The sequence below is a fragment of the Protopterus annectens genome, chromosome 2.part0, assembly GCF_019279795.1.
Source record: "Protopterus annectens isolate FY-2018-M chromosome 2.part0, PAN1.0, whole genome shotgun sequence".
In the NCBI taxonomy this organism is placed as follows: Eukaryota; Metazoa; Chordata; order Ceratodontiformes; family Protopteridae; genus Protopterus; species Protopterus annectens.
The window spans coordinates 1,975,631,896-1,975,656,845 of record NC_056728.1 but is presented as its reverse complement, the minus strand read 5'-3'; the positions used below and the strand labels follow the sequence as shown (position 1 = coordinate 1,975,656,845).

The 24,950-nt window shown below is 40.8% G+C and overlaps 1 protein-coding gene across 1 annotated transcript in view; it reads right to left on the bottom strand.

Annotated features, from left to right (window-relative positions):
- LOC122792908 (tyrosine-protein kinase Fyn-like) overlaps positions 1 to 24,950 on the bottom strand; it is an 80,935-nt gene that overhangs the window by 41,650 nt on the left and 14,335 nt on the right. The window contains exon 3 of the mRNA XM_044060465.1: positions 21,542 to 21,618. Coding sequence (XP_043916400.1) covers positions 21,542 to 21,618 — 77 coding nt within the window. The remainder of the gene's footprint in view (positions 1 to 21,541; positions 21,619 to 24,950) is intronic.

The window sequence follows — 24,950 nt, the reverse complement described above, 5'->3', positions numbered from 1 at the left end:
GAACTGGCTGACCCTAAGGAGCAGAAATGATGGTCTCAGAGCTCGGACCCAATGAGGGGCATTGATGAGGATCTGAGATAAGACAGGATGGTTCTCTGAGCAAAGAGAAAGCCCTTTCAATCACCTGGAAGGCAGACAGACCTAGAGAAACCTATCCCTCCTTCCTCAGTGCTGAAGCCACCAAAGACGGGAGGTTAGGGCCAGCCCCAGATCCAAGCCATCCACAGAGATTCAGATCCGAGCTGTCTAGGGCTGAGGCTCTAAGGGGAAGAGATGAATCTGACAAAGTAAGAGCCAGAAGCAACTTCTCAGACCTAACAACAACCTCTCAGACTAGAGACCCATTCTGATTCAAAGATATCAGAGCAGGACTGGTCAGGGACACCATCGGAATTGAGGAGGGAAGCTTCCTTGGAGCCGATGCTGAACCTCCTGAGGATCTCTCATCCTGGGCCTCTGAAGCTGTGGGACAATGTGGAGAAGGAGAAAGAATTGGCTGAGCAGGTGCACTCATGGATCCAAGAGGGGATGTAGCTGGGAGGACCCCATCTGTATCTGAGCCCTGAGAAATTTCTGCATCATTCTGATTTCGTCTGTGTCTATCAAACTCCTTGAAGACCTGGATGATGCAGTGGACAGTGGCTGGAAATGCTTCCTCAGCATCTAGAATAACTCATAGTAGGGGTTGAACTAGATGGATCTAAGGGCAGCCTGAAGGACTTTAGATCTGAAGAGGTCAGATCTGAGACCTTTCTTAACTTTTCTGAAGGTTCTGAAGAAGCTACTGGAGATCTTGGAATATGCCATTTCCTTGACTCTGAGGCAGGTAGCGACTCTTTGAAGGGGGTTTGAGCCCCAGTTGAAGCTGGCAGCAAGCCTTTTAAGATTAATTTATTCCTTCTATCAGAGAGCACCCTAGAAATGAAAGTGGCACACAGCAAAAGGAAAATCGAGATGGGCAGCTCCGAGACAATACAAGCACTTCTTATGGGCATCAGAGTTATGCTCACAAGAAGTGCACTTCTTGAAACTCGTAGGTTTCTCAGGCTTCTTAGACATCTTAGACAATAGAAAGAAATCAGTAAACCCTAAAGGGAAAAGAGTTTAAATAACAAATAGTACAACCTGAAGAAAAAAAAGTTATACTAACACAAAACTATGTTTTAAGCAAAGATATAGATAGATAGATAGATAGATAGATAGATAGATAGATAGATAGATAGATAGATAGATAACTGTAGCAGGTATAGAACAATGGCAAAGTACCAAGAATGGTACTAAGAAAAAGAGAGACAAATGGCTGGAAAAGAAAAGACCTTCACGCCAGTGACAACTACAGGGAGGAAAGAAAGTTGTCACTACCATAGCAGCAACTAGAAAAAGGACTATAACCAAACATTTTTAGAGAAATTACACCAAAATGGAAATCTCTTACTACTTGAAGTATAACATCTGTCTTACCATGATGGCGGTAAAAGAGATCTGAGGAGTTGTGGATGGAATAGAGCATTACGGGTAGAGGGAGGAGCTCGAGAACTGGATCCTAAGTCTTGTACATGTGACCAAGTCAGATCTGAGGATCGAATCCTAGACCCATTCATGAGGAAGAATGAAAAGGACAACATCTGATCTGTTATGTTTTGTTTCCTGAGGCGTGCAATTACTTCACCTAAACATTACAGTAAGTACTCTAGAGGCTTTGAGCAGCTCAAATCTGATGTCTGAAAAGTGAAAAAATGACAATGAGCTTTCTGCAGCTTGAAATGTTTTTATGAGATCTAATTCATAGGCTCATTGGTTTACAATAGTTAATGACCACCAGGGTCTTTACAAGCCAAGCCATGCAACCCAACCCACTTTTATCCCAGAGTTCCATGGATGCCTATATGGTTGGATCTCTTAGTAAGGAAGTAGTTAAGGGTTATGTGGAGGGAGGTATTCTAGTTGGGGTTTAATTTACTTACTGTGGGGGGGGGGTATGCTAGTTGGGGTTTAATTTACTTACTGACAACCTCTGTCTTTGAAAGACATCGGAGTCAAACTGGGGGTGAATTTGTGATTTACAATCCTATGATCAAGGTTTTATTTGTACAGGGTCAGGGATGAGCTCTGCTTCACATAGAAGGGAGTTTATTCCATAGCGCAGGGATCCTTTGAGACACATATTGGTCTCTCCAGCATGTTTTATTTATGTTCCACACACAGTTCAGGTCCTTAGATCTAGAGTGCATCTCTTTTTGTTGACTTTTAATCTGTGGCCTTGACACTAGTCATTTGTTTGTGTTAAAGCCTCATGTAGGATATTGGTGTCATGGGGGGAATCAAGGTTAGATTTCCATTTAAAGTCATCAGCAAACTTGGTGAGCTAGTGGCTTTTGATATTAGCCTTGACTTCCTAGGAGATGCCAAACAGGAACAGGCTCAACACCCAGCCCTGAGATACTCCACTGGTGACCAGTCTCCTGGTGAATGTGGTCTCACTGCTGACTTCTTGGATTCTATCTGTAAGCCAGCCAGCAATCCAGGGAGTTATGTACAGATCTATGCCTAGTTCTGAGAGTTTATCAACAATACCTGAGTGAGATATTGTATTGAATGACTTGGCCAGGGTAAGGTAGGCGGCATGCTCCATTTTTCCCCCTTCATCCATTGCCTTAGTGACACTCTCAAACAAGTCTATCAGGTTGAGTAGGCAAGACCTTCCCTTAGCAAAGCCAAAGTGTGATGGATCCAATGCCTGTAGGTTACCAAGGCCCTTGCTGATCATTTCCATAATTCTTTGCATGGATTTGCATTTTAGACTTGTCAGACTGAGGGGTCTGTATTCCCTGGGTCAACGTATGGTCCACTATTATGAAGAGGGATGACTGTTGCACCCCTCCATTCACATGGCACATAACCTGTTCTGAGGCTGTATTTGAAGAGTGCCTTGAGCAGTTCTGCTAGTTCATGTTTATGCTATCTAGGCGAGAACTCAGGATACTGTGAGGGCCCAGTGACGCAGTGTTTTTGGCCTTAGAGGGCTACACCAGGACCTGTCCCTTGTTGATGGGTGGAGGGAATACGCTAGAAGGGATTTCATGGGGGGTAGAGGGAGTTAGAGGGCTGAAGCTAAATTTATCAGCCAGTAGATTCGCTATGTCATCCTGGTCAGTGAAGGTTGTGCCATTTACCACCAGTTCTGCACACTACTGAGTGTTACCTTTAAGGTTCCTGACATAGCTGAAGAAGACCTTGTGATTGTCTTTAGCCTGGGAGGCTATCCCGACCTCATAACTGGCCTTGTTGGACTTTATTAGCCCTCCTAATGTCTTGCTATGACAGTTTCTCTTTCTGATTTTGGTCATGACTTTTGGTTATATACCCTGTTAAGGTAAGGATTTCACCAGTTGGGTTTTCTTTTTGGTGTTAGATCTGGGCTTACTTCTGCTAGGTACGGCAGCCTCAATACAGCCATTTACATGTTTGTATAGGGTTTCTATAAATAATTCTGCATAGGTAGCTGTATTTGCTGAGTTTGAAGGAGCCAATAATTTTAACAAACTGCTGTTTAATAAGATGCAGTTTGCTTTAGAATAGTTCCCAACTGTTACAGATCTGGTTGGGTTTTGCAATGTTCTCCCATACTGGTGAGTACCAGGTCGAATATACTTGATCCTCTAGTTGGAGTGTGCACTATCTGATCCAGGGCGTTTGTGTTGATAAAGTCCAGGAAACACTGTGCCTGTGAGTTAGAAACACAGTATGTTTTCCACACTATAGAAGGGTAGCTAAAGTCTCCCATGAATAGGGCATTTGTTTGGATGGGGAGTGCCTCTATTAGGTATGGAACATGTCTTGGTTTCTTTTAGGATTAAAAGGTTGTTTGAGCACATGTGACAATTGCTACATTGTCTCAGGATACCCAAACCTACCAGACTGATCACAGAGACATTACAAAATGCCAAATATATGTTGTCAGGACCTGTATTAGGGTCGGGCTATTATGGTTTAGGGTCTAGGCTTTACAGATGCCACCTGAGTGTCTAGGGTTAAGGCTAGACGTTAGATAGTGTTATGATCTGATATTAATGTGCTTTGACACACTAACTAGCTACCCTAAGCTTAGCTCCATGCACATCCTTTCTGTGTTACAGGTTAAAGTCCTAAGTACTAGCTTTATGGGTTTGCTGCTATACAGAGTACTGCTAACTGCCACTGCATGGTGAACAGCTCCAGACAAACATACCTAATTTATAGCAGACAGAAAAAAGCTGAAAACTCCAGTGCCTTTTGAGCAATAAATGACTACACACTGAGCTGCCTGGACAGCTTCCAAACTCAGAGAGATCAGGTAAACACCTTCTGCCACAAGATGGATGCTCCAGCAACTTCTTAATGTAAAAGTACAGCAAAAGTGGCTTTCAAATGCAGATTAACACCAAACAACTAGTCTCTAAAAAACCCTCTGGCTCATGAAACAATCTCACTTTAAGTCTCCCAGCGTTTCCCAACTTAGACAGGTCAGGCTACCTTAGTACTGCCACTTGAATAGCAGTCCCTGTCTTCTTAATGTAAAAACATGCTTTGGTTAGCCAAAGTGAAAAAATATCAGAAAAAATCAAACAACTAGCTACAACAAGTAATTCCTACTTTAGCCTATATGTAAGTATCCCAACTCAGTCAGACCAGACTACCTTTGTACTGCCACTAGAGTTGCAGTCACAGTCTTGTAAAAATGTACTTTAGTTAGCCACAGATGAAAAAGGTATCAAGAACAACCCTAACAACTAGCTACAAGTAATTAGAAGGTGATTCATAAACAGATAAGCCAGTAATGAGGAACACGCACACTTTAAGGCAATTTCAAAGTACACTAATAATCTAAAGTTGGCCTTCCTAGTTTCTTCTGTCAGTAACCAGTAAAATGATCAGAGGAGATACAACTGGGAAGAGTTTCTAAGGCTACCAGGTATACAGAAGATGAGACTGGGAGGAGAATCCAAGGCCAGATATACAGTAGGAGCAGGCAGCTCAAAAGCCTCCAAGTTTAAAGGCACAACATGAAAAAGGTAGGTGGGTGGGAACAAATTCAGACGAGAACTAGTAAAAATGCAATAAAATGAGTGCCCTACTCAGAACACCTAGGCACAGCACAGAAACCACTTGAAAACTGAAATGTGAAGATGAACATCTTCCACGTCTAGTGAAGCCAAATAAAATACTGAGCTATGAAAGGAAATACATTCTCCATCATCATCACCATCACCACCACCACCATGAATATCTTTGCATTTCCAAACTTATTCAGATCAAAACAGACTAGAACTGGCCTTGGATATTGCACTTTTTCACACCAGAAATTGTCTTGCATAAAAAACATCCCTGGTTATAATTATTTGTCAGAAGAAGATTTTGCAACTGAAGTATTAGATTAACCTGATGAAGTGGACTGTGTGAGGTAACCACACTAGTTATTTCTGAATACATTCTATGGCATAACCTTGATGAATTGTTTGAACACACAGTTGTCCAAGGTTATCTGTTGCTAGGCAGAAAGACAACAAACTTGCTCCCAAGGTGTGTTAAATAAGATGAAGGTAATGTGTGAAAGCAGCTCCCCATGTACAATGAGAAAAAGAGAATGTGGGAAGGTGGCAGCCATTTTCATGACCTATGCCTGAACCTTCTCTTTCCTGTTGCAGTTGAATTATGCAGCTGAACTGCTTCCATTTAAACTAATAATGAAAAGTCTGTGAAGCAATTCCTTTCATACAAATGCTTTTATTAGTAGTGAAACACTCTGAGACTGAGAAGTAGAGGCACAGACATGTTTAAAAAATACTTTGCTTTGTCTTTCTTTTCTAAGTCTGGTATAATATCACCAGCTGATTTGAGTCCTAATCTTATGCCTTCATTGTGAGGCTCTGTTCTAACTTAAGTTAGCCTTCTTCAGTGCTGTGTCTAACAGTGGCTCCAGAAGCTGCATCCACAACACTGTAAGCAAGTCAATGTTACTTGTCTACAGTTCAAACTATTTTTTCTGGAGTACATGAAGCATTACTTCTAGGAACAGACTGTAGATATTCTTGAATCTGCTATAAAACAGAACAGTGAGAAGAATCCATTTGATCCAACAGTGTAGTGCTCTAACATATGTACATTTTCTTACACATTAATCTAGTAAGCTTGAATCTTAATCCACAAGGAATGCTAAGGAATAATGTTCCTGCTCTGAATAAAGGTTCCTAAAGAAACAGTCACAGGATCAGTGTTTGCATGCATTACACAGTCCTCCCTATCTATCTGAAAGTTAAACAGCCCATCACCTTTATCGGTATTGGAAAGTGAGAATCAAGACAATGGCCAGCACATTTTTAAAAGTACACTGGAGAGGGGGGTCATCTACTTTGAAAATGGTGCCCTTATCACTCCTTTGTATCTTTTCTCTCCAGATGACAGATTATCTCAAAGCTAGCCAAAATATTCTCTGATAAACGTTCAGGTTACTGTCAAGGAAATATCGTCTATTGAAGAACCAAATACTGGGGAGAAAGAATTGTAGTTATCAAAACCCTAAGTAAAACAATACATCCATCTCACATAGAAATCCACTTAACTTGAGGAGACAGGAGAAGTTTTTTTATATTCCTCTTGCTGCCTTGCATCTTTATTGATACTAGCAAAAATCTTCACTCATTGTTCTATCGATAGAATAACAGTCTACTAAAGTTATGGATTTAGGTTCCTGTTTTTTTTAATGTGGATTGCTGCACTAAACCGAAATACTCCTACACAATTTAAAATCAATGGAAAATTGCAGTTGTACAGTAGCCAGTAATGTGCTGTTACAGATGGCCAAGCCTGAGGAAGTACTTGGGAAATGTCCACCATAAAAACTTCTTCATCTAACATAATCACAGAAGCCAACAGCAAGGGGGCCAACAAGGATGATGCTAAGGTTAATTGTTTGGCAGTACCAAGACCAGTGAGAAGAATTTACTACTTTATATAATGACTTTCTCTCTCTGTTTTGGGAAGTGATGTTAATACAGTATTCTCCTGTAAACTGGAAGTACAAGAGGTGCACTTCCATTTTTAAGGTCTGTTGCAGCTTCCTTTGAAAACTCTCATCTAGCAGACTTCACCATTGTATCCCTTTTCTCCAGCATACTGCTAAATTCCATGGACTCCATCTTTAAGTAAAGCAGTGAGCTTTTAACAGAAATGTAAGAAACAGTTACTCTGTGGCAAAAACTCAGATTATAGCCTTCCAACAAAATAAAACAAAATAATTTAATGATACACTGACTGAAGACCTCTGAGGAAAAATAAAACATGGTCAATGAGCATATATCACTACACAGAATAAACTACTCCATCGTGAAAACTGGATGTGAAGCACTTGAAACAGCAAGAAAAGATGAAGGTTTCTTCATATGGAAGCCTTGCGTAACTAGTACAAGTCATGAGAATGCAGGCCTGAGAACAACTCTGGTCTTGTAGAGCTGGTGACATTTTTGTCTAGAAATGGGTAGGTAAAACCCAAACGTCATCATTTACTCAGTGAAAACACACCCTACAAACTGTCAGCTTTTTCCACCTTCACCAACTCCTACAAGTAACAGTATGACACCAATGGCATCAAATTCTCTTCCACAAACTCTCCCAGTTGCTTTATCTGCCAGAGTCCAAAATAACCACGGATGGCTATGTTTTTACTATTACTCCTCTTTGCAATTAAAAAAAAAAACTGTCCACTGCATTCCTCTTGATACACACTAAAACTGATGATAACTATGCAGATTTATGTTATAAAAATATTTCTTTGTTTTCCTACCTCTGTATGTATCATGGCTAAAAGTTGTTCAATTTGGCTTGGTCTTTGTTTCAGTGAACAAAAAACACAGAAAACTTTCCTTATATGGTAACTGCTGGGGGACTATCAGTCTCCAGTCCCTGAATCAAAGAACCATTTTATTTTCTTTTCCCCCTTTTGAATCCCCCATCCCCACCAATGGCACTGGGAGCACTCCATTTTCACAGTATTTTATGACAAGGGGGGTGAAATCAATTCACCTTTAATAAATACATAAACAAATGAGGGTTGGAAGGGTGGCCTAATGATTAAGGTGTTTGCCATACAAACCCAAGGTGCAGGGTTTGAGCTCACGAGGGATAATTGGCTATGCTTAATATAGCTCACAAGGGCAGTTAGATTAGTACTAATCTATGAACTGAAATAAATAAACTTTAATTTTCTTCATCTGTACGTAGGAAAAAAATGAAAAGGAAAAGGGGTCACCACAGCTCTCAGGTTAGGTCACACCTAATGTATCAGTGTACACACAATATCCTGTACTCATATTTACCACCAAAAGGCTGCAGAGACTTGCACCTTTCCCATTCTGGAGTCTTTGTTTTCTTCACTGTTCAGGAGCTAATACAAAGATAAATGTTATGTTGCAATCCTTTTTATGTATCCAAGTAATAGTTTAAAATTTACCATGGTGTACACTAGTGTACTTTCTGGTTTTGTCCCAAAGCCTCCCCCTACATGGACACCCCTCATCCCTCTAACTGCCCTTGATTTTAAAGAATGTTCCTGTTGTTGCCTCTTATATGAGCCCTATCTCTTATTATTTATGGACTAGTTCAATCACTGAATAAATGTTGTTCTAGTATCTTTTAAGTGTAGTTAAGGCATGGTATAATGAGTTATCCCTGGTTGACAGTGTTGTCCATGTCCCAGTATTGCAAGATTACCTTGTTAGTCTTGGGGAGTTTCAACTGCCTTTAAGGCATGATAAGAAGAGTTATCTGTGGTGTCTAGCGTTCTTCCCACCCCAATATTGCAGGAAGGACTTGTTAGTCAAGGGGAGTTTTAAGTGCCTTTAAGGCAAGATATGAAGGGTTACCCCTGGTGTCTAGTGCCCCCTACCAATACTGCAGGATTTGCTCATTTGTCTCGGGAAGTGTGGAGGTAAGACAGCCCTCCCACCCAAAACATACATTCATATATTTATACACACATGCCCACAGCCTCCCCCCCGCATTCAGTCACACTCACAGACATACTCACCCATTCATCCACCTACCCACACACATATACAAACATACACACACCACCACCACCATGAGAATGACCACCACTACCTCTTTGCTAAATTCCCCTGCACTTAGATCTAGCACAATCACATCCACAGGAAGCAATGGGTGAATGCAAGCCTTTGGCAAAGTTCATTAGCATTTGTGGCCGAAGTAACTAGCCAAACACTGCATAAATGCTTTAATTCAGCCATTACTTGGAGGAGAACATATTGCTAATAAGCATAGGCTGCTTCCTCAGAATGCTTTATTAGATTTAGCAGTGGGCCACAGACAGAAGCCACTAAAGTGTTGCACAACTTTGTGGTACTGCACTGTCATACAGCTGTCTCTGAATCACAAATGGCTACTGCAGGGTATACATATGACTTATCCTTCATGTCAACCTTTTTTAATTGGTCAGATAGCGTTTGCAGAGCTAGGTCAGAATTCATTATTGAGTTCCAAAAAATGCAACTGAATGCCAACTTTGTGAACCAACACTGCACATCCAATATGTTGTTTTCTATCCAATTTCCATCTTTTTTACCATCTCAGTTTCCACTGTTATGTCAGCTATATGACAAACAAGAATTCACCACTTATCACTGCTTGCCTGATATTTAAACTGTTGTCTTGCTTGTGACTGACAACTGAACTCATTTTAATGATCTTTGACTAGAAAACCAGGCATGTAACACAACAGCAGTACTTCAAACAGATCTGTTTCATACAGCTGCATCATAAAAATTTACGGCAGCTAAATGTGAAAACAACTGCAAGCCTGCCAGCACTGACACATACAATAATTCATCCTAACACATTGGCATTGTGCTCTACTACTGAGCCCAGATACCAGAACAGGAAAGATGAGAGTGAGCAAATGATGATAGTTTACCCATCTTGGGGTCAGGCAGCAAGTGAAGTCTGCCCACAGAGCACCTCATGGTGAGGGGATGAAGACATGCTTCCATAACACGAATACCCAGATCGACAGTACACCACAGGCAGTGCAGGTGCACCGTAAAGTGCAAGTATAGTATGCATAAAAATTGGTGTTCCAGAAAGTACCCAAATTTCACAAGGGGAAAGGGCATGGCTAGTTGTGAACAAAAAGTCTCAGACAATTCCAAGTAGAGGTGTTGCAATTTCTACCAGCATGTAAAGCAGAGAGTGGTCAGATATAAGCAGGGAAGTCCAAGGCTCCCAAAAATTATAACAAGCAAAATAAAAGGAATGAACTGGGAAAGTGATTTACACTGTGAAAACATCATCAACATACATCCTTGTCTGCGGAGCACTTGTAACCTAACAATCTTATGGTATTTAGTTATTTATTTCACCATTCATTTGTCGCTTAGGTAAGCAGGGCTGGTCACATTTCAAAATGAAGACTGCAGATGAATTGATCTAAGATGATAATGCCAAATCCCACTGGCCAAAAGGACACTTAGAAAAAAATGAAACAAGTAATAGTTCCTGCAAATTATAGGCTCATATGTGTATACAAAGCTAACAACCACTAGGACCCTTATAAGCCTAGCTGTGCAATCCAAATGTGACCCATAAATTTGATTAATATTATGTAGTGATTTGCTGACTGCCTCTGTCCATCACAGACATAGGAGCCAGACCAGGGGTGAATTTCCAATTACTCATCCATTGGTCCAGGTTATGCTTAAAATGGGATAGGAAGGAACAGGCCATGCTTCTCATACCATGAGGCTTAATAAGTAAATCAAGGGTAGGAGAAGTGATGTAGCTTTTATGAGGTCTATATTCAAAGTGATTTATTAAGAAAGGAAAGTTATGTAAAATCTTACCATAACCATAGATGTCCTTCTCTTCCATGTTGCAGTATTCTACATGTGGGTTTACCCTTCTTCCTCTCCAGTTCTACTAGCCAGGTTTCCAAAGATTTTCAGTCCCACTAGGTGCATCGGGTGTCTGGAATGTGGGCCATAAAATTGACATCTGGATGCACCAGCCCTCAGAACTTAAAAGAAACCCCAGTCGTTGCCAGTCCTGTAAGGGCATAGCCTGTCCATTGTCACACAAGAGGGTAAGTGCAATCTGACAAGAGGGGAAGGTGGGAGGGAAGGAATACTGCAACATGGAAGAGAAGGACATCTATGGTTATGGCAAGATTTTTCACAACTTTCCTAGGTCCTTCTATTCCAATGTTGCAGTATTCTACACATGGGTGAGTACCAAAGCTCACTGAGGATTGGGGGTTGGCCTGGATGAGGTTTCCAGGAATCTGTGTTGGATAGCCCTGGCAAACCCTGCCCTAGCCCTGGAGATATGGTCTAATTTGTAGTGTTTGGTACTGGTGGAGTGGGCTTTGACATTGCCCTGTAAGGTCTTTCGATGGTGAAGATAGCAGAAGAAAATGGCCCTGGAAATCCAGATCAAAATGGTCTGTTTGCTCACAGCTTTCCCCAGGGCTCCAGAGTGGAAGCAGACAAACAGTTGGTCAGATTTCCTAAAGGGCTTGGTTTTATGAAGATGAAACCTTAGTTGTCTGTGGACGTCTAGGGAATGAAGTACTCTCTCACTATCACCCTGCAGATTAGGGAAGAAGGTAGGCTAGTGGATGGCCTGGTTCAAGGATAGGTCATTCACAACTTTGGGAGTGAATGACGGGTTAGTCCTGAGAGTCACACTGTTCAGGTGGAAGATTAGAGAAAGTGGTTTGGCCATCAGAGCTTGCAATTATGAGACCCTTCTAGCTAAGGTCAGGGCTACCAGTAAAACAGTTTTCTATTATGGGAGCTTTGTCTGCTGGCTCATAGGGGGCTAGTATTAGTTTTTCTAATACTTAGTTAAGGTCCCAGGGGGGAGGGGAGGGTTTCCTGGAAGGTCTCAAATGAAGTACCCCTTTTAGGAACAGTTTAACAGGGAGTCTGGATGCCAGAGGAGGTTCCAGAGGAAGGCAAGCAGAGATAGCAGACAAATGTGCTTTCACAGATGAGTATGACAGTCCTGTCTGCATAAGTTCACACAGGTAAGACAGGATTAGACGGATATCACTTTCCAGTGAGTCTAATTGCCTTTTGTGACACCAAATGGAAAACCTTTTCCATTTAGAGAGATGGGATTTCCTTGTGTTAGGTTTCCTGGCCTCCTGCAGGACAGCGAGCACATCCTCATTGTATATGTGTCTGAATAGGATCAGAATCCTATCAGCCACAGGGTGAGATGCAAGGATTTCCACTGTGGGTGTATCTAAGTCCCTTTGTTCTGTGTGATCAGGTCCACTGAAGGGGGTAACTTGTGGTGATTGCCCTTGGACAGGTGAAGAAGAAGAGGGAACCAGTGCTGTCTTGGCCAGTAGGGGGTCACCAACAAGATTTTGGGTAAGTTCTGCTGAATTCTCAGCAGGACCCTTTGTATCAGTGGGAAGGGGGAAATGCATACAGAAATTTCCCCTTCCAGCTCATGGAAAAGGCATCCATTGTTAATGCCTTGGGGTCTGGTGTCCCGATGCAGTAGCCAGGAAGCTGCCTGTTTATGGAGGAGGCAAATAGGTCTATCTCTGGAATACCCCACTTGTGGACCATAGTCAGGAAAACATCTCTTTGCAGCATCCATTCGTGGTTGTTTGAGGTGGTTCTGCTTAGGTAATCTGCCTGGCTGTTGTGCAGGGATGGGATGTAGGCTGCCTGGAGGTTGACCCCCTGTGTGATAGCCAGTTTCTACACCTGCAGAGCTAGTCTGCATAGAAGGTAGTATTTAGTCCCTCCCTGCTTGTTGAGATATCACAGGACTGTGGTGTATCTTTAGAGGGCCCTGCTCTGGCTATGGCTGGAAGGCCTGTAGTGCCAGAAGGATGGCCCTCATTTCTCTCAGGTTTATGTGATCTTGTCTGAGTGTGTTTGCCCACAAATCTTGTATCTTCCTTCTCCCAAGAGTCACTCCCCAGCCGTGCTGTGAGGCATCTGTGTACATGGTTTGGGATGGAGAGGGTGGTTGCAGAGGCTGACATGGGTTTTGGACTACTTGGGCTACCCTCCACTTCATCTCCTGATGTAGGCAGGGCAGCAATGGTATCCTGAACTCCAGTGGGTGGGACTGCTGGGTCCATACCGACTGGAGGTACCATTGAAGTTTCCTCATGTGCATCATTGCTAAGGGCAACATGGGGATGGTAGCTGCCATGTAGGCTAGAAGTATGATAATATCCTTGGTGAATATGGACAATCCTCCACCTTTAGTTTTTCAGTCCTGGTTTGGTGGCCGAAAAGTGTGATAAGAGTTGAAGCCTGGTATTTCAAGGGTGCTTTCTGGAGCCTTGAACCAGGTCTCAGTTACTGCACAGATATCGATGTTCTCCATTTTTAGGAGTACCTCGAGAGAATGCATTTTGAGGTTTAGACTTCTAGCATTGAGTAGCATTACCTTCAGATTTTGCATGCTTGTACCTGTTACGGTGGTGGTTTTGTCCTTTGAATGTTGCCAAAATATATACTATAGGGGTGGCAAGAGCCTTAACCAATAACCTGAATCCCAGGGGCGACAGGTGCAGACCATCTCTGGCAAAGCATCATGGTCTGTTGATCATGTCATCCCAGGCAGACAGATACTGGAGCCCCTTTGAATGACACCAGAAGCTTAGCCAATTGTTGAAGTCAATCATTTTGTCTTTATACTGTGGTATCATTCTGGGCGAAGGCAGGATGCTACTCAGGGCTAGGGTCATACCTGCCTTGGCCACATGATTCGAGAGCTCCTCCATGTCTCTTTTCATGTAGTCCAGGGATGTACATCTCAAGTCATTCACTCCAGCATGGACAATGACAGAGTCATATTTGTACTTGTTGTGGAGTGACTTGAGTGCATACATTATGTGGCAGATCCTGGCACAGGGCAGGCAGCTGACTGTAATTTTCTCCTTGTTCCACTAGTGAGTGGGACATCAGTGTGCCTGACTATAGAGTCACCTATGACTAAAGTGCTGGGTACATTGTCTTGCCTTATGGGCTGTTGTTGGGTAGCACACTGGTGTTGTGAGCTTTGTGACACTTTGGTTGTGACTGATGTTTGTTTGCGTTTCAGCTTCGGAGGTCCTTGTTGCTTGGGCAGGTTACCGTTAAGGGCCTCCGCATATGAGGGTTTAGTGTTGCTATGTGAGGGTGTTGGTGGTGTGGGTTTAGAAGAGCTATCTGTTGCTTGAGGTCTAGTGCGGGTGTTAACCTTCTCCTCTTGACTGTCTAGCACAGGGGTGGGAAAACTTTTTGATTTGTGGGCCACATTGAGTTATAACATTTGACAAAGGGGCCGGAACAGGAGCAGATAGATGGCATGCTTTGAAAACATCACCTCATTGGGGGAAAAATACACATCTTGGGATACGGAGAAAACATGTGCTTTAATTTCCAATGAAAATGAAGAAAAGCATTACAATAAAATCGCTGACTTCGAAATGAGTCTTTAAACACTGAAAATCAAATAAATGACCATTTTATTTTAGAGCACTGAAAGTTCTGTTATCCTTCAGGATATCACCATCACTCTCCTCCTGACTGTCTTTTTTTTCAAAAACGGTAGGAGATGCAGATGTACTTGTCCTGTTCCTTTTATTCAATTTGTTTCCCCGGTGCCAAAAGTCAACAACGACCAGTGCAAGGATGAAACAGTTGCAGCAAGTCAGTCTGTGAAGTGTTATATTTGATCTGCGCGCACTGTTTATTTTAACAACATGCGTATCACGGAGACACACACATTTTAATGGGAGCAGTGTTGTTGGTCTCCTTTTTCAGCCAGCACATCAAAGTCTGGAGTTAGTTTTGTTGTGGCGATTCTCAGGATGGATCTGAGGTGTAGGTCTGTTAACTTGGATCTGTGGCTGGCTTTGTTGATGTTCATGACGCTGAAGGTCTGTTCACATACGAAGGTAGAGCCGAACAAAGCCAACATCATCTGCGCTTTTCGCCTTAGATTTGGAAACGCGGCATCATTGAGTGAAGCATAGAAGTCATTTAGTTTCAGAGAGCTGAACTCCTCTTTTAAGGCAGGGTCGGACTGAAGGTCGATCAGTTCGAGCTGAAGCTCCTCTGGAGCTGTTTCGGGGTCTTGTGACAGAGGAAAGGCCACCAATTGAAGTGACTTGTCAATTTTGTCGAAATCCAAAAACCGACGGCAGAATTCTCCGTGCAGTGCATCCAGTGACTCACTGTATTCCTTTACTTTTGCTCTGGCCTCTTTCAGCGTGGCTAGTCTAGGAAAATGAGTGAATGACTTGTTCAAAATCTGCCTGGAGAAAAAAGCCAGCTTGCATTTGAAGGCTTTCACATTTGTGTACATGTCATGCACAAACTGCTCCTTCCCCTGCAGTTTCACGTTGAGCTCATTCAAGTGTGAAAATACGTCCATAGCAAACGCAAAGTCACACATCCAGCTCTTGTTGCTCAGCTCAGGAAATTCATCAGTCTTCCCCTGCCGCTCCAAAAACACGCCAATCTCCTCTTTGAGCTCCCACACTCGTTGAAACACTTTGCCCAAACTCAACCAGTGGACACGGGAGTGATAAAGCAGGTCCTGGTGATCCGCATCAGTTTCCTCCAGGAACGCAATGAACTGACGGTGCTGAAGTCCCCGTGCGCGTATGAAGTTGATGAGTTTCACCACAGGATTCACAACATGATTCAGCTGTAACACCGATTTACATAGAGATTCCAGGTGGATGATGCAGTGGAGGAAAATGACATCCTGGTCAGGGTTTTCATCTTTCACTTTATTCTGGATTCTCCTCAGCAGGCCAACGTTTCTTCCCGTTAAATTCGGAGATCCATCTGTGGTGACGTTAACAAGCTTACTCCAGGGAAGCTTCATGTTTTCGATGGCAGCAGACACCCATTCAAACAAGTCCTCTCCCCGTGTTTGTCCTTCAAGAGACTCCATTGTCAAAAACTCCTCCATTATTTCAAAAGTTTTGTTGATTCCTCGGATAAAAATGAGGAGCTGAGCAGTGTCTTTGACATCGTTGCTTTCATCAAGTGCTAAAGAATAAAAAGTGAATGACTTCGCCTTTTGTTTAATCTGCTGGTGATATCTTCATCTATTAGTTCCACACGGCGAGTCACTGTCCGCCGTGATAAACTGATTTTCTCAAATTTGTCTTTGGTCTCCGGGCACAAAATACCTGCTGTCTCTACCATACATTCTTTTAAAAACTCACCCTCAGACAGTGGTTTGCTGGCCTTTGCTATTTTGAATGAAAGCATAAAACTGGCCTTGGTACTTGACTCTTGAATGGCAGTTTGACGGTGAAAAAAACTTTGCTGAGCCTTCAAATTAGCTGCCAACTTCTCAGCAGTAGCTTCCCGTTCTTTTGTTGAGAGCTTGCTAGCATAATTAGCGTGCTTTGTGGCAAAGTAACGGCTAATATTATACTCTTTAAAAACCGCCACAGTTTCTTGGCATATCAGGCAAACAGCAGATGATCGGTGTTCAGTGAAAATATATTTAGTTGTCCACTCCTTATTGAACACTCGACATTCTCTGTCCACTTTCCTTTTCTTGGGTCCGCTCATCTTCATAGAGGGGCGGTGGGTTATCTACAAATATATCTAGAGTGCGCCATCTAGTGAGGAAACATCAGAATTGCAGGGGAAATAAAACATTAACAAGGTTAATTTATTAAATTTTTTCAAGTTTGGCGGGCCGAATCAAAACGTTTAATGGGCCGCATGTGGCCCCCGGGCCATAGTTTGCCCATGCCTGGTCTAGCACAATCTTGGGTGAAGAGAGCTTTGCTTCCAATTTAGCTATGTAAGTGCATCTCTCACAGGTTGTAGTGTTGGGTGGTAGGAGGAGAGGGTTGTCTGTGTACATGAGGCAATTGCTGCATTGCCCCAGTATGTCCAGATTCACCAGGTGGACAGGAGAAATCACTGCAAGCTGACCCTTGGACATGCCTGCTTTGGTCCTTTTTTTGTAAGGTACAAGAGCTATTTTCCCTTACCTTAGCAAGGTACTTTGCAATTATATGCTGTTTAGTGCCTATGATTAATTTCTCCTTATTAACAAGAAGAGTTGAGTGTTTGTATCAGTTTAAGGTTTCCTAGTGCTTTCCAGCAGGTTTTAGAACAAGTGCTAGTCACAGGGATGCTTAAAGGTAAGATGAAAAAAATGGTTTATCCTAAATACTGCAGTGTGCACTAGAGGAGTTAGATGTGAAAGTAGGTAACTTAAGTTTTACCTGTCTAAAAAGTTAAGTTTTAGTGGAGAGTCACCATTTTTAAAACAGCAAGATAGATTGAAAGGAGGTAGTCACTTTTGTATTCTGGTGCTATGGAATACAGTAGGATGGCCAATAAATTTAAATAGTTGAAAGGAAGTGATTTCGCAAAATGATAATTTTGCACTTACTCACACAAGCCAGTAAAAGCAGAGAGGAAATGAGATATATGGTCAAATTAACATAAGGGGCAGGCAACTAGAAAAACAGTGGTGTTTAAGAACACAGCAGTAACTGGTGGGAGGGTGTGAAAAAAAAATTCTGCCTGGCTCACAAGAGACAGAGCTGTGGTCTCTTTTCAAGTTTTAATATGCAGTTAAAAGCAGAATACAAGTAAAACACAAGGTAAATCACAGTATTCAAAATAGAAAAAGGCAATAAAGTAATACAAAATACAGCAAATAAAATGCAAATTAACCTTTCCCTCACAGCAAAGTGTAGCAGAGTCTGGATGAGTCTTTCTAGTAAAGCTCTGAAATGTTTTATTTTACCCCTTAAATAGAAGGTTTAGTTCCTAGCTCCACCCCCTGAGTTCACAGATGATTAACCTTAACTGGCCTGTTCTGTTTTATGTGTGAGTCCTTAATTGATCTGTTCTGATTTCTGCCTGACTCACAAGAGATAGAACTGTGGTCTCCTTTTAAGTACAGAATGAGGTATAGCAGACAGAGACGCAGCAGAAGAAGTAGGCCACGAGGACTTGGTCTTCTTCCTAGGCAGTTTGTACTGGCCATCAGGCACAGCCGCCATTCCTAGTGCTAACTGTTTCAAGTGTTGATTTTCTAAGTAGAGGTTTAGGATTTGTAAATGGCGGTGTAAGGTCTTCGGAGCAAACAAATGGCAAATGACGCAGTTCTCGTGGTTGAGTTCCCTGCCTAGACAAAAAGACACTGGTCATGTGTGTCTTTGTGGGGAATCTGCCGACCACACTTGCACTCGCCCTTAATGGATGACATTAACCTACTATAATAACCAACAAGTAGGACTGAAAGAATCCCCAACAGGGTATTTAACTGAGTATTTTTCAATCTGATATCCGTGAGAAGCAGGAGCACCTGCTGTACGACTGGTGGCTTCATGGCCCACATTCCAGCAGCCATGTCAGACATTCGACGCACCTAGAGGGACTGAAAATCTTTGGAATCCTGACTGGTACAACTTGAGAGGAAGAAGGGTAAACCCACATGTAGAATACTGCGGCACTGGGAAAGGACATCATCTGAGTACAACACAACACATTAATCACTTTAGCTAGCTTATTAGCGTTAAAGCTCTACACACATATATTTGACAGCTTCATTTAAAAATATGCACGTGTGTGTGTGTGTGTGTGTGTGTGTGTGTGTGTGTGTGTGTGTGTGTGTGTGTGCGTGTGTGTATATGTAGATACATAGAGAGATAGATAAATAGATAGATTAGATAGATAGATAGATAGATAGATAGATAGATAGATAGATAGACAGATATATATATATATATATATATATATATATATATATATATATATATATATATATATATTGACACATCTGTATGAATTGGCATGCAGTATATTACCCTGATCACTGCAAGTTAACCTCATCACCATATTAAGCTTGCCTCAAGCTATTTAATTCAAAGTCAGACTTCTCTTCTTATTCATAAACATTTAAAAAAGGCTACTTTCAGCTCTTTGACTCTTTTTAAACAATGTAATAACAGTCCATACATCTCTCTGGTTACTTAAGTGGTCTACATTATCTGGACAGTTTGATGGGGGCTGTTTACCCAAACATCTGATTTTCCCTTGGGATAGTTCTTGCTGCACTGCAGCTTCACTTACACATACAACTCCAGAAGTCCTCTTTCCCACAGTTCTTTTACTTTACTTCAAAACTGTTATTTTTATAAGATGATCACAGGAATCAGACATAAAAAAATGAAACACTCTTGATCAATAAATAAAACAACTGTAGTTGAAGATGGGATTGATACGCACAGCACAGTACATATACTAAAGAAGAAAGGAATTTTCAGCACTTTCTAACTTGCAATTTTACAGATAATTTTACACTAATATATTGAAATAACATCTTATATTTAGCATTTTTTATTTATGTGTCTGTGATCATATAGAAACTGGTATAGAAACTGTGTAACATAAAAAGACAGGGCCCTTCCAGCTATCCATTGGAGTCGACAAAAGGCACCCAAAATGAAGCTTGACTGTGCTTCAGCATACACTATTGAGTGGAAAGTGTTCAACTGTTCTTTTAATGGGAAGCTGTTAATTATTTTGGCTTTCTTATTTTAGGATCAATCCTTTACAGCTGTTGCTTTGATAGTGTATTCAACTCCGACAAAAAAAGCCTGGTTGACTCATAGACAAATGCTCTGATACTTTTCATATTCATTACTTTTCTAACTACTAATCCAGCAATCTTCTGCACATAAATATTCTCACCGCCAATGCTGAATCCAACACCCTATCTGTTCACATCCATGATAACAAATCAGACTAAAGTCTGATACCTTTTATGGATTCTGAGAAGATATATATATCCTTGATAAAATATGTTTCTAATAATGGTCTAACACCTAGGTGATTTAAAGTTCTGATATTAAACCACCAAACTGTGTAATGATTACAAGTCATAGTAAGTCATAGTGAAATTTGTACTCTGATGGCAGTCACATGGACATAAAAGGAGAATTTCATAGTTGCCGCGATCAATCATGAATGAATGTACACTTAATGTGATCTTTTCTGCACATTTTTTTAAACTGCTGAATTTTAAGTTTTGTTGTACATGGATATGTACGTTTATTTTTTGCATAAACGCTAGTTATAGTACTTTATTTACAAGTATTTGTTATCCTTTGAGTTACTATTTCTGCCTTCAAATGAGAGTTAGTTAGATTTTCCCATTCTATATTTTCCAAGAAAATGAATCTTTATTTTTGCAACATTTTTTGAAACAAGATTTAATATAAAATTATATTTATTTTATTTTATGGCCTTTTCAAAGGAGAGACATTTCCTGCAGAATTACACAAATTAACTCAAGTAACCTGCAAAGGGAGAAATTAAAATACCACTTGTGCAGTTCAACCTGTGCATCATGAGGCAACAGTCAGCTGGAAAAAGACTGCTGAAAAGACCAGTGGCATGTTACTGCACAGAGAAAGGAAAATCAATGCAAAGCCATGAACACATGCAATAATTCCAGTACAGAAGATTTTAGTGAGCCCGCTCTTAATTTCGTATACTTCTGTAAGCTATAACTTCAGAATAACTGATAAGACAAGAACACACAAGAAAATAAGTGAGTGATAAAAGCTGACGAGCAAAAAAGTGTCCACCCCAGTAGGGGAGCCTATGCTAGCATATACAAGGTGTGTCTGAGTTATGAGGGAGAAACAAGAAGATGATAGGAAAAATGTTAATGTTACTGAACAGTTAGCATGCTAAACATTTTACTGATGTGAGAAAAGTGAGATGAACAAAGGGTTCTGTTTGACCATCATCTATGTACTTAACCAAAGAGAGGCAAAAAAAATAGTAACAGCAACTAATAAACAAAGGAAAGAATGAAGGAATGTGTGTGTGTGTGTGTGTGTGTGTGTGTGTGTGTGTGTGTGTGTGTGTGTGTGTGTGTGTGTGTGTGTGTATGTGGGGGGGGGTATCTGAGACCAATAAGTGTAAAGTTCTGATGTGGCAGAAGGGAAATAGGTTGAAAATTTACCTCCTGAATTATGGACACAACAAAAATAATTAGGGAAAAATGCCCGGAATTAGTGGCACTTTTTAAATGCTGGTACTATTCATGTAAAACTTAAACTTCTTAAAATAATCTGCAGTCTTAAGAGGACTGGAGCACACGTGTGATAACAAATTTGGGACATGTCTCCAAAATCAGGACAGCCGAGAGGTTGCAGTTATTTAACAAAAACAAATATCAAAACAAAGTATTCTTGTTTTAACCTTCCAGTCACAGAGATGGCTGTAAGAGCATTGTGTTCCTTGGAGCTGTTTATGAATTGTAGGTAAAGGTTTACTAACCGACCATTGCCTCCCTCCTAACCTAAGTAACTTTGGTAGCATTACTTTTTATCTTGATGTGCTTGGTGACTAATGGAAGAAGAAAGAGTGCACAATAAAAAGTTCTTCCTAAAATAACATTTCTCATGCAAGTCTAATGTTTATATACATTTTATTAAAACATATTTAGTAAATCACATGGTTACTCTTACCTGTGCTGCCATGTCTACTAAGTTTGGCAACTTAAGGACTCTTCCTTCCCCATCTTTCAGGAAATCCAGCAAACTTCCTGCATAATGAAGACAGAGCAGCACTGGTTAAGTAAAGCTTTATTGTTCTCACAGGTGGTTATTTCTTATGTATGACAACATGCCAAACACATCTCACAAATATGCACCTTCCACAACAATTTAAACTATTACAATTTTTGAGTAAGGGACAACCAGAATCTCTAACGACAAGAAAAGAAATGCAGCAGTTAAGGACCATATTTTGTAACAAGTCTGCTATAGTTTCCTTAAAGTCCAGTATTAACACTCATTATGTCTGACATTTTCCTTCTAACACCATCAGTTTTTGCCAGCACTCACTTTTGTCTTTTCTATGCTTTGTTGACTTCATTCGTACTTTTTTTTTTTTTTTTCAGATTGAGGTTATTTGGGTGAAGGCAACCTGACCAACTCACAAAATGTCTCAAAAATAAGGTCAATAGCAAAGCAGCCCAAACTGTTTTTCGCTGCAGGAAAAGCTTCCATCCAATTCTCCCCATGTGGGGGACTGTTTTCTGTGTATCTCCCTACTTAATCACATGGGAGGTCACTCCATTTTTTTGGGTGTGAGAAGGGAGAAAACATTAAAGAGTTTAGCCATCAGCTATTTTGTTTCACCAAAATGTCAGTTTGCCAGGTTACATTCATGCAAGTAATCTACCCTATTTTAATCTTGCACTGACTAGGAAACTGTTCAAAAAGTTCATTTTCCACAGCATCTGTCTCACATTTGTATTAAATTTTCCAGTCACCAGCTTCTGACCATGCCCCCTAAATTAATCACTTTCTATGAAAACATATTCTTATTCTCTCCTTCAGCTCTGCGAAAATAAAGTACGCTTTCATATTATCCTCTCCCACTGCCCTCCCAGAATTAATAAACTGCTATCTCTTAGGGACACTGTAGCAGGGCATTAACTTTTAAACTTCCAGTGAGTTAAACCCACACTATGGAAATGCATACACCACAATTCAACATACAGCCAAACATAAGGCCTTATTCAAGGTTAATTCAGTCAGTATCAATGACTTGGCAGGTAGTACACCTGCCTTTGATACTAGAAGATCAGAAGACTGTAAGTTTTATTGCCACACCAGGTGCCTGGATTCATTTTTTCCAGTACTGGCACTGCAGTGCAGTATGGAGGGTGCTTTATCTCCTGAGTGTGCCATCCTTCAGATGAGATGTTAAACTGAGGTACCATCTTCCATAGTCAGTGGTAGGTCAAGAGGGCTTTAAATATTTCATGGTATTTATCAAAGAGAATAGAGATTCTTTAAAATTAATTTCATCCACTAAAACCATTATTTATAATTATATACAATTATATACATTTACTTACAACTAATTTGTAATATGTACAATGACTTTTCACATTTAAACAGTTTCAGCATTCTTTTTAGCCTCCCCAACTGTGGTTCTATAGCCAATTCTTCATTTTTTTCAATACATCTGCATTATCCCATTTCGTACTAGATAAGACGTATTATTGGTCTATCCATGTTACTCATAAACAGTTTATTTATTCTAGACTTCTTCAGTATTCAAAACGTCATGAGATTCATGTTGCATGATGTCCATGTTTATCAGGGTGTCTTTCTTTCTTTAAAATTTGCTCTCCAGATGCACTCAGAAACTTTCTGTTCTTTCCCAGTGTATAAACACATGCTCTAAAGTCTCTTCCAGTATGCATCCATAAACTAAACACGGCCTTTCATGTTTTTGTTAGTGCTTAATCTCTCCCTTTATAAATAAATTTAACAGAAATCTCAACAAAAACTATTTCCAGTCATCAACATTTTATGTCTATTCTGACTTTTACATATAAACATTTATTTTTCTTACCATCTGTATTTTGACATGCTTCTATAAGATAATTCTGACCCAAAATATCTTGGATCCATTTTACCTGAGTTCATTCACTGCATTAATTTTCTATTCTTATTTGTTTCTTTATATTCATACCAATGAATATGTTTTTACATACTTTTCTTTTTCCATGTCCAATGCACATGGCCACATATATGTGGCCACCTAAAGCACCCCTTGGTCAGTGGTGGTGGTGCTTTTCTACCTTTTATTTAACAAACTCTTGCTGCAGCAATCCTTTCTGGGAGAGCAGTGTCTGCAGTGACACATAAGGAAAGTGCACACGTCTTAATTCCTAGGATTTCTACTTAGTCCCACCTACAACCCAGTCAATGAATCACAGAGGGTCAAAGGCTCTTAAATGCTTAGTAATCAAATGTCTAGATCATGGTGGGTGGTACAATGCAGAAAGTCTGCACATGCTGAATGATGGATGATAACGGACACAACACTGATGGGGGTCTGTAGCCGTGATGACTGACAAGAGCTGAGGAAGTTCTGCAAGAGAATGATGCAATGGGGGTGGAGTTCAAGGGCAACAGTTTGGTTTGTAGTAAGTAAGTTTTTTTAACCCTGGCAGACATCCAGATATTGGACTTTGTAGGTCTAACGCGATTTGTGTGAACCAAGCTGGATTACTTTACACTGTGGCTGGTTACTGTGTATTTTGTAAAACAAAGCTTAAAAATTAATGTGGTCAGTTATTTATTTTATTACAACTAGACATCTTAAGTGTATACAAAATCTGTGTAATTCTTGGGTAGGGGAGTATCTAGGGGCAAAAGTGACTGACCCTGGCCTGCTATTGTCTACTAAAGGTATTATGGCTTTACTGTGGTAATGTGAGCAGTACAGATGTACAGTACAAAATCTCTGTAATTCTTGGGTAAGGGGGGTATCTAGGGATGAAAGTGACTGACCCTGGCCTGCTATTGTCTACTAAAGTTATTATGGCTTTACTGTGGTAATGTGAGCAGTACAGATGTATCAATCTCCTGTCACACTGCATTAAAGTGCCAAATAGGATGCGTGATAAACTGATACACAGAATAGCAGAAAGTAAGATGGGAGATGAGCAATTCAGATTCAGATCAGGACATGGTACAACTGACTTGATATTTGCAGTGAGACAGATAGTGGAAAAGAAGCTGGAGAGGAGAAAAGAGTTCAACTGGGTAACCCAGTTCTTGGAGAAAGGATATAACAAGGTCACAATAAACCTAATTTGTGTCCTGTGATTGTCTGAAGTCCCAAAAACACTGGTAGAATTAGCGTAGGTTATGTACAATGACCCAATGAGACAAGTATAAACAGTTTTCATATACACAGAAGGATTCTCAGGAGGATTAGTTGTGCATTTGGGTTCAACTCTCACCACACTGCTGTTCATACTGGTGACAAACTACATTAGCAAACACGTAGGAGGGGACAGATCAAAAAGCTGCTGTATGTAGATAATGTGGCATTACAAATAAACTTCGA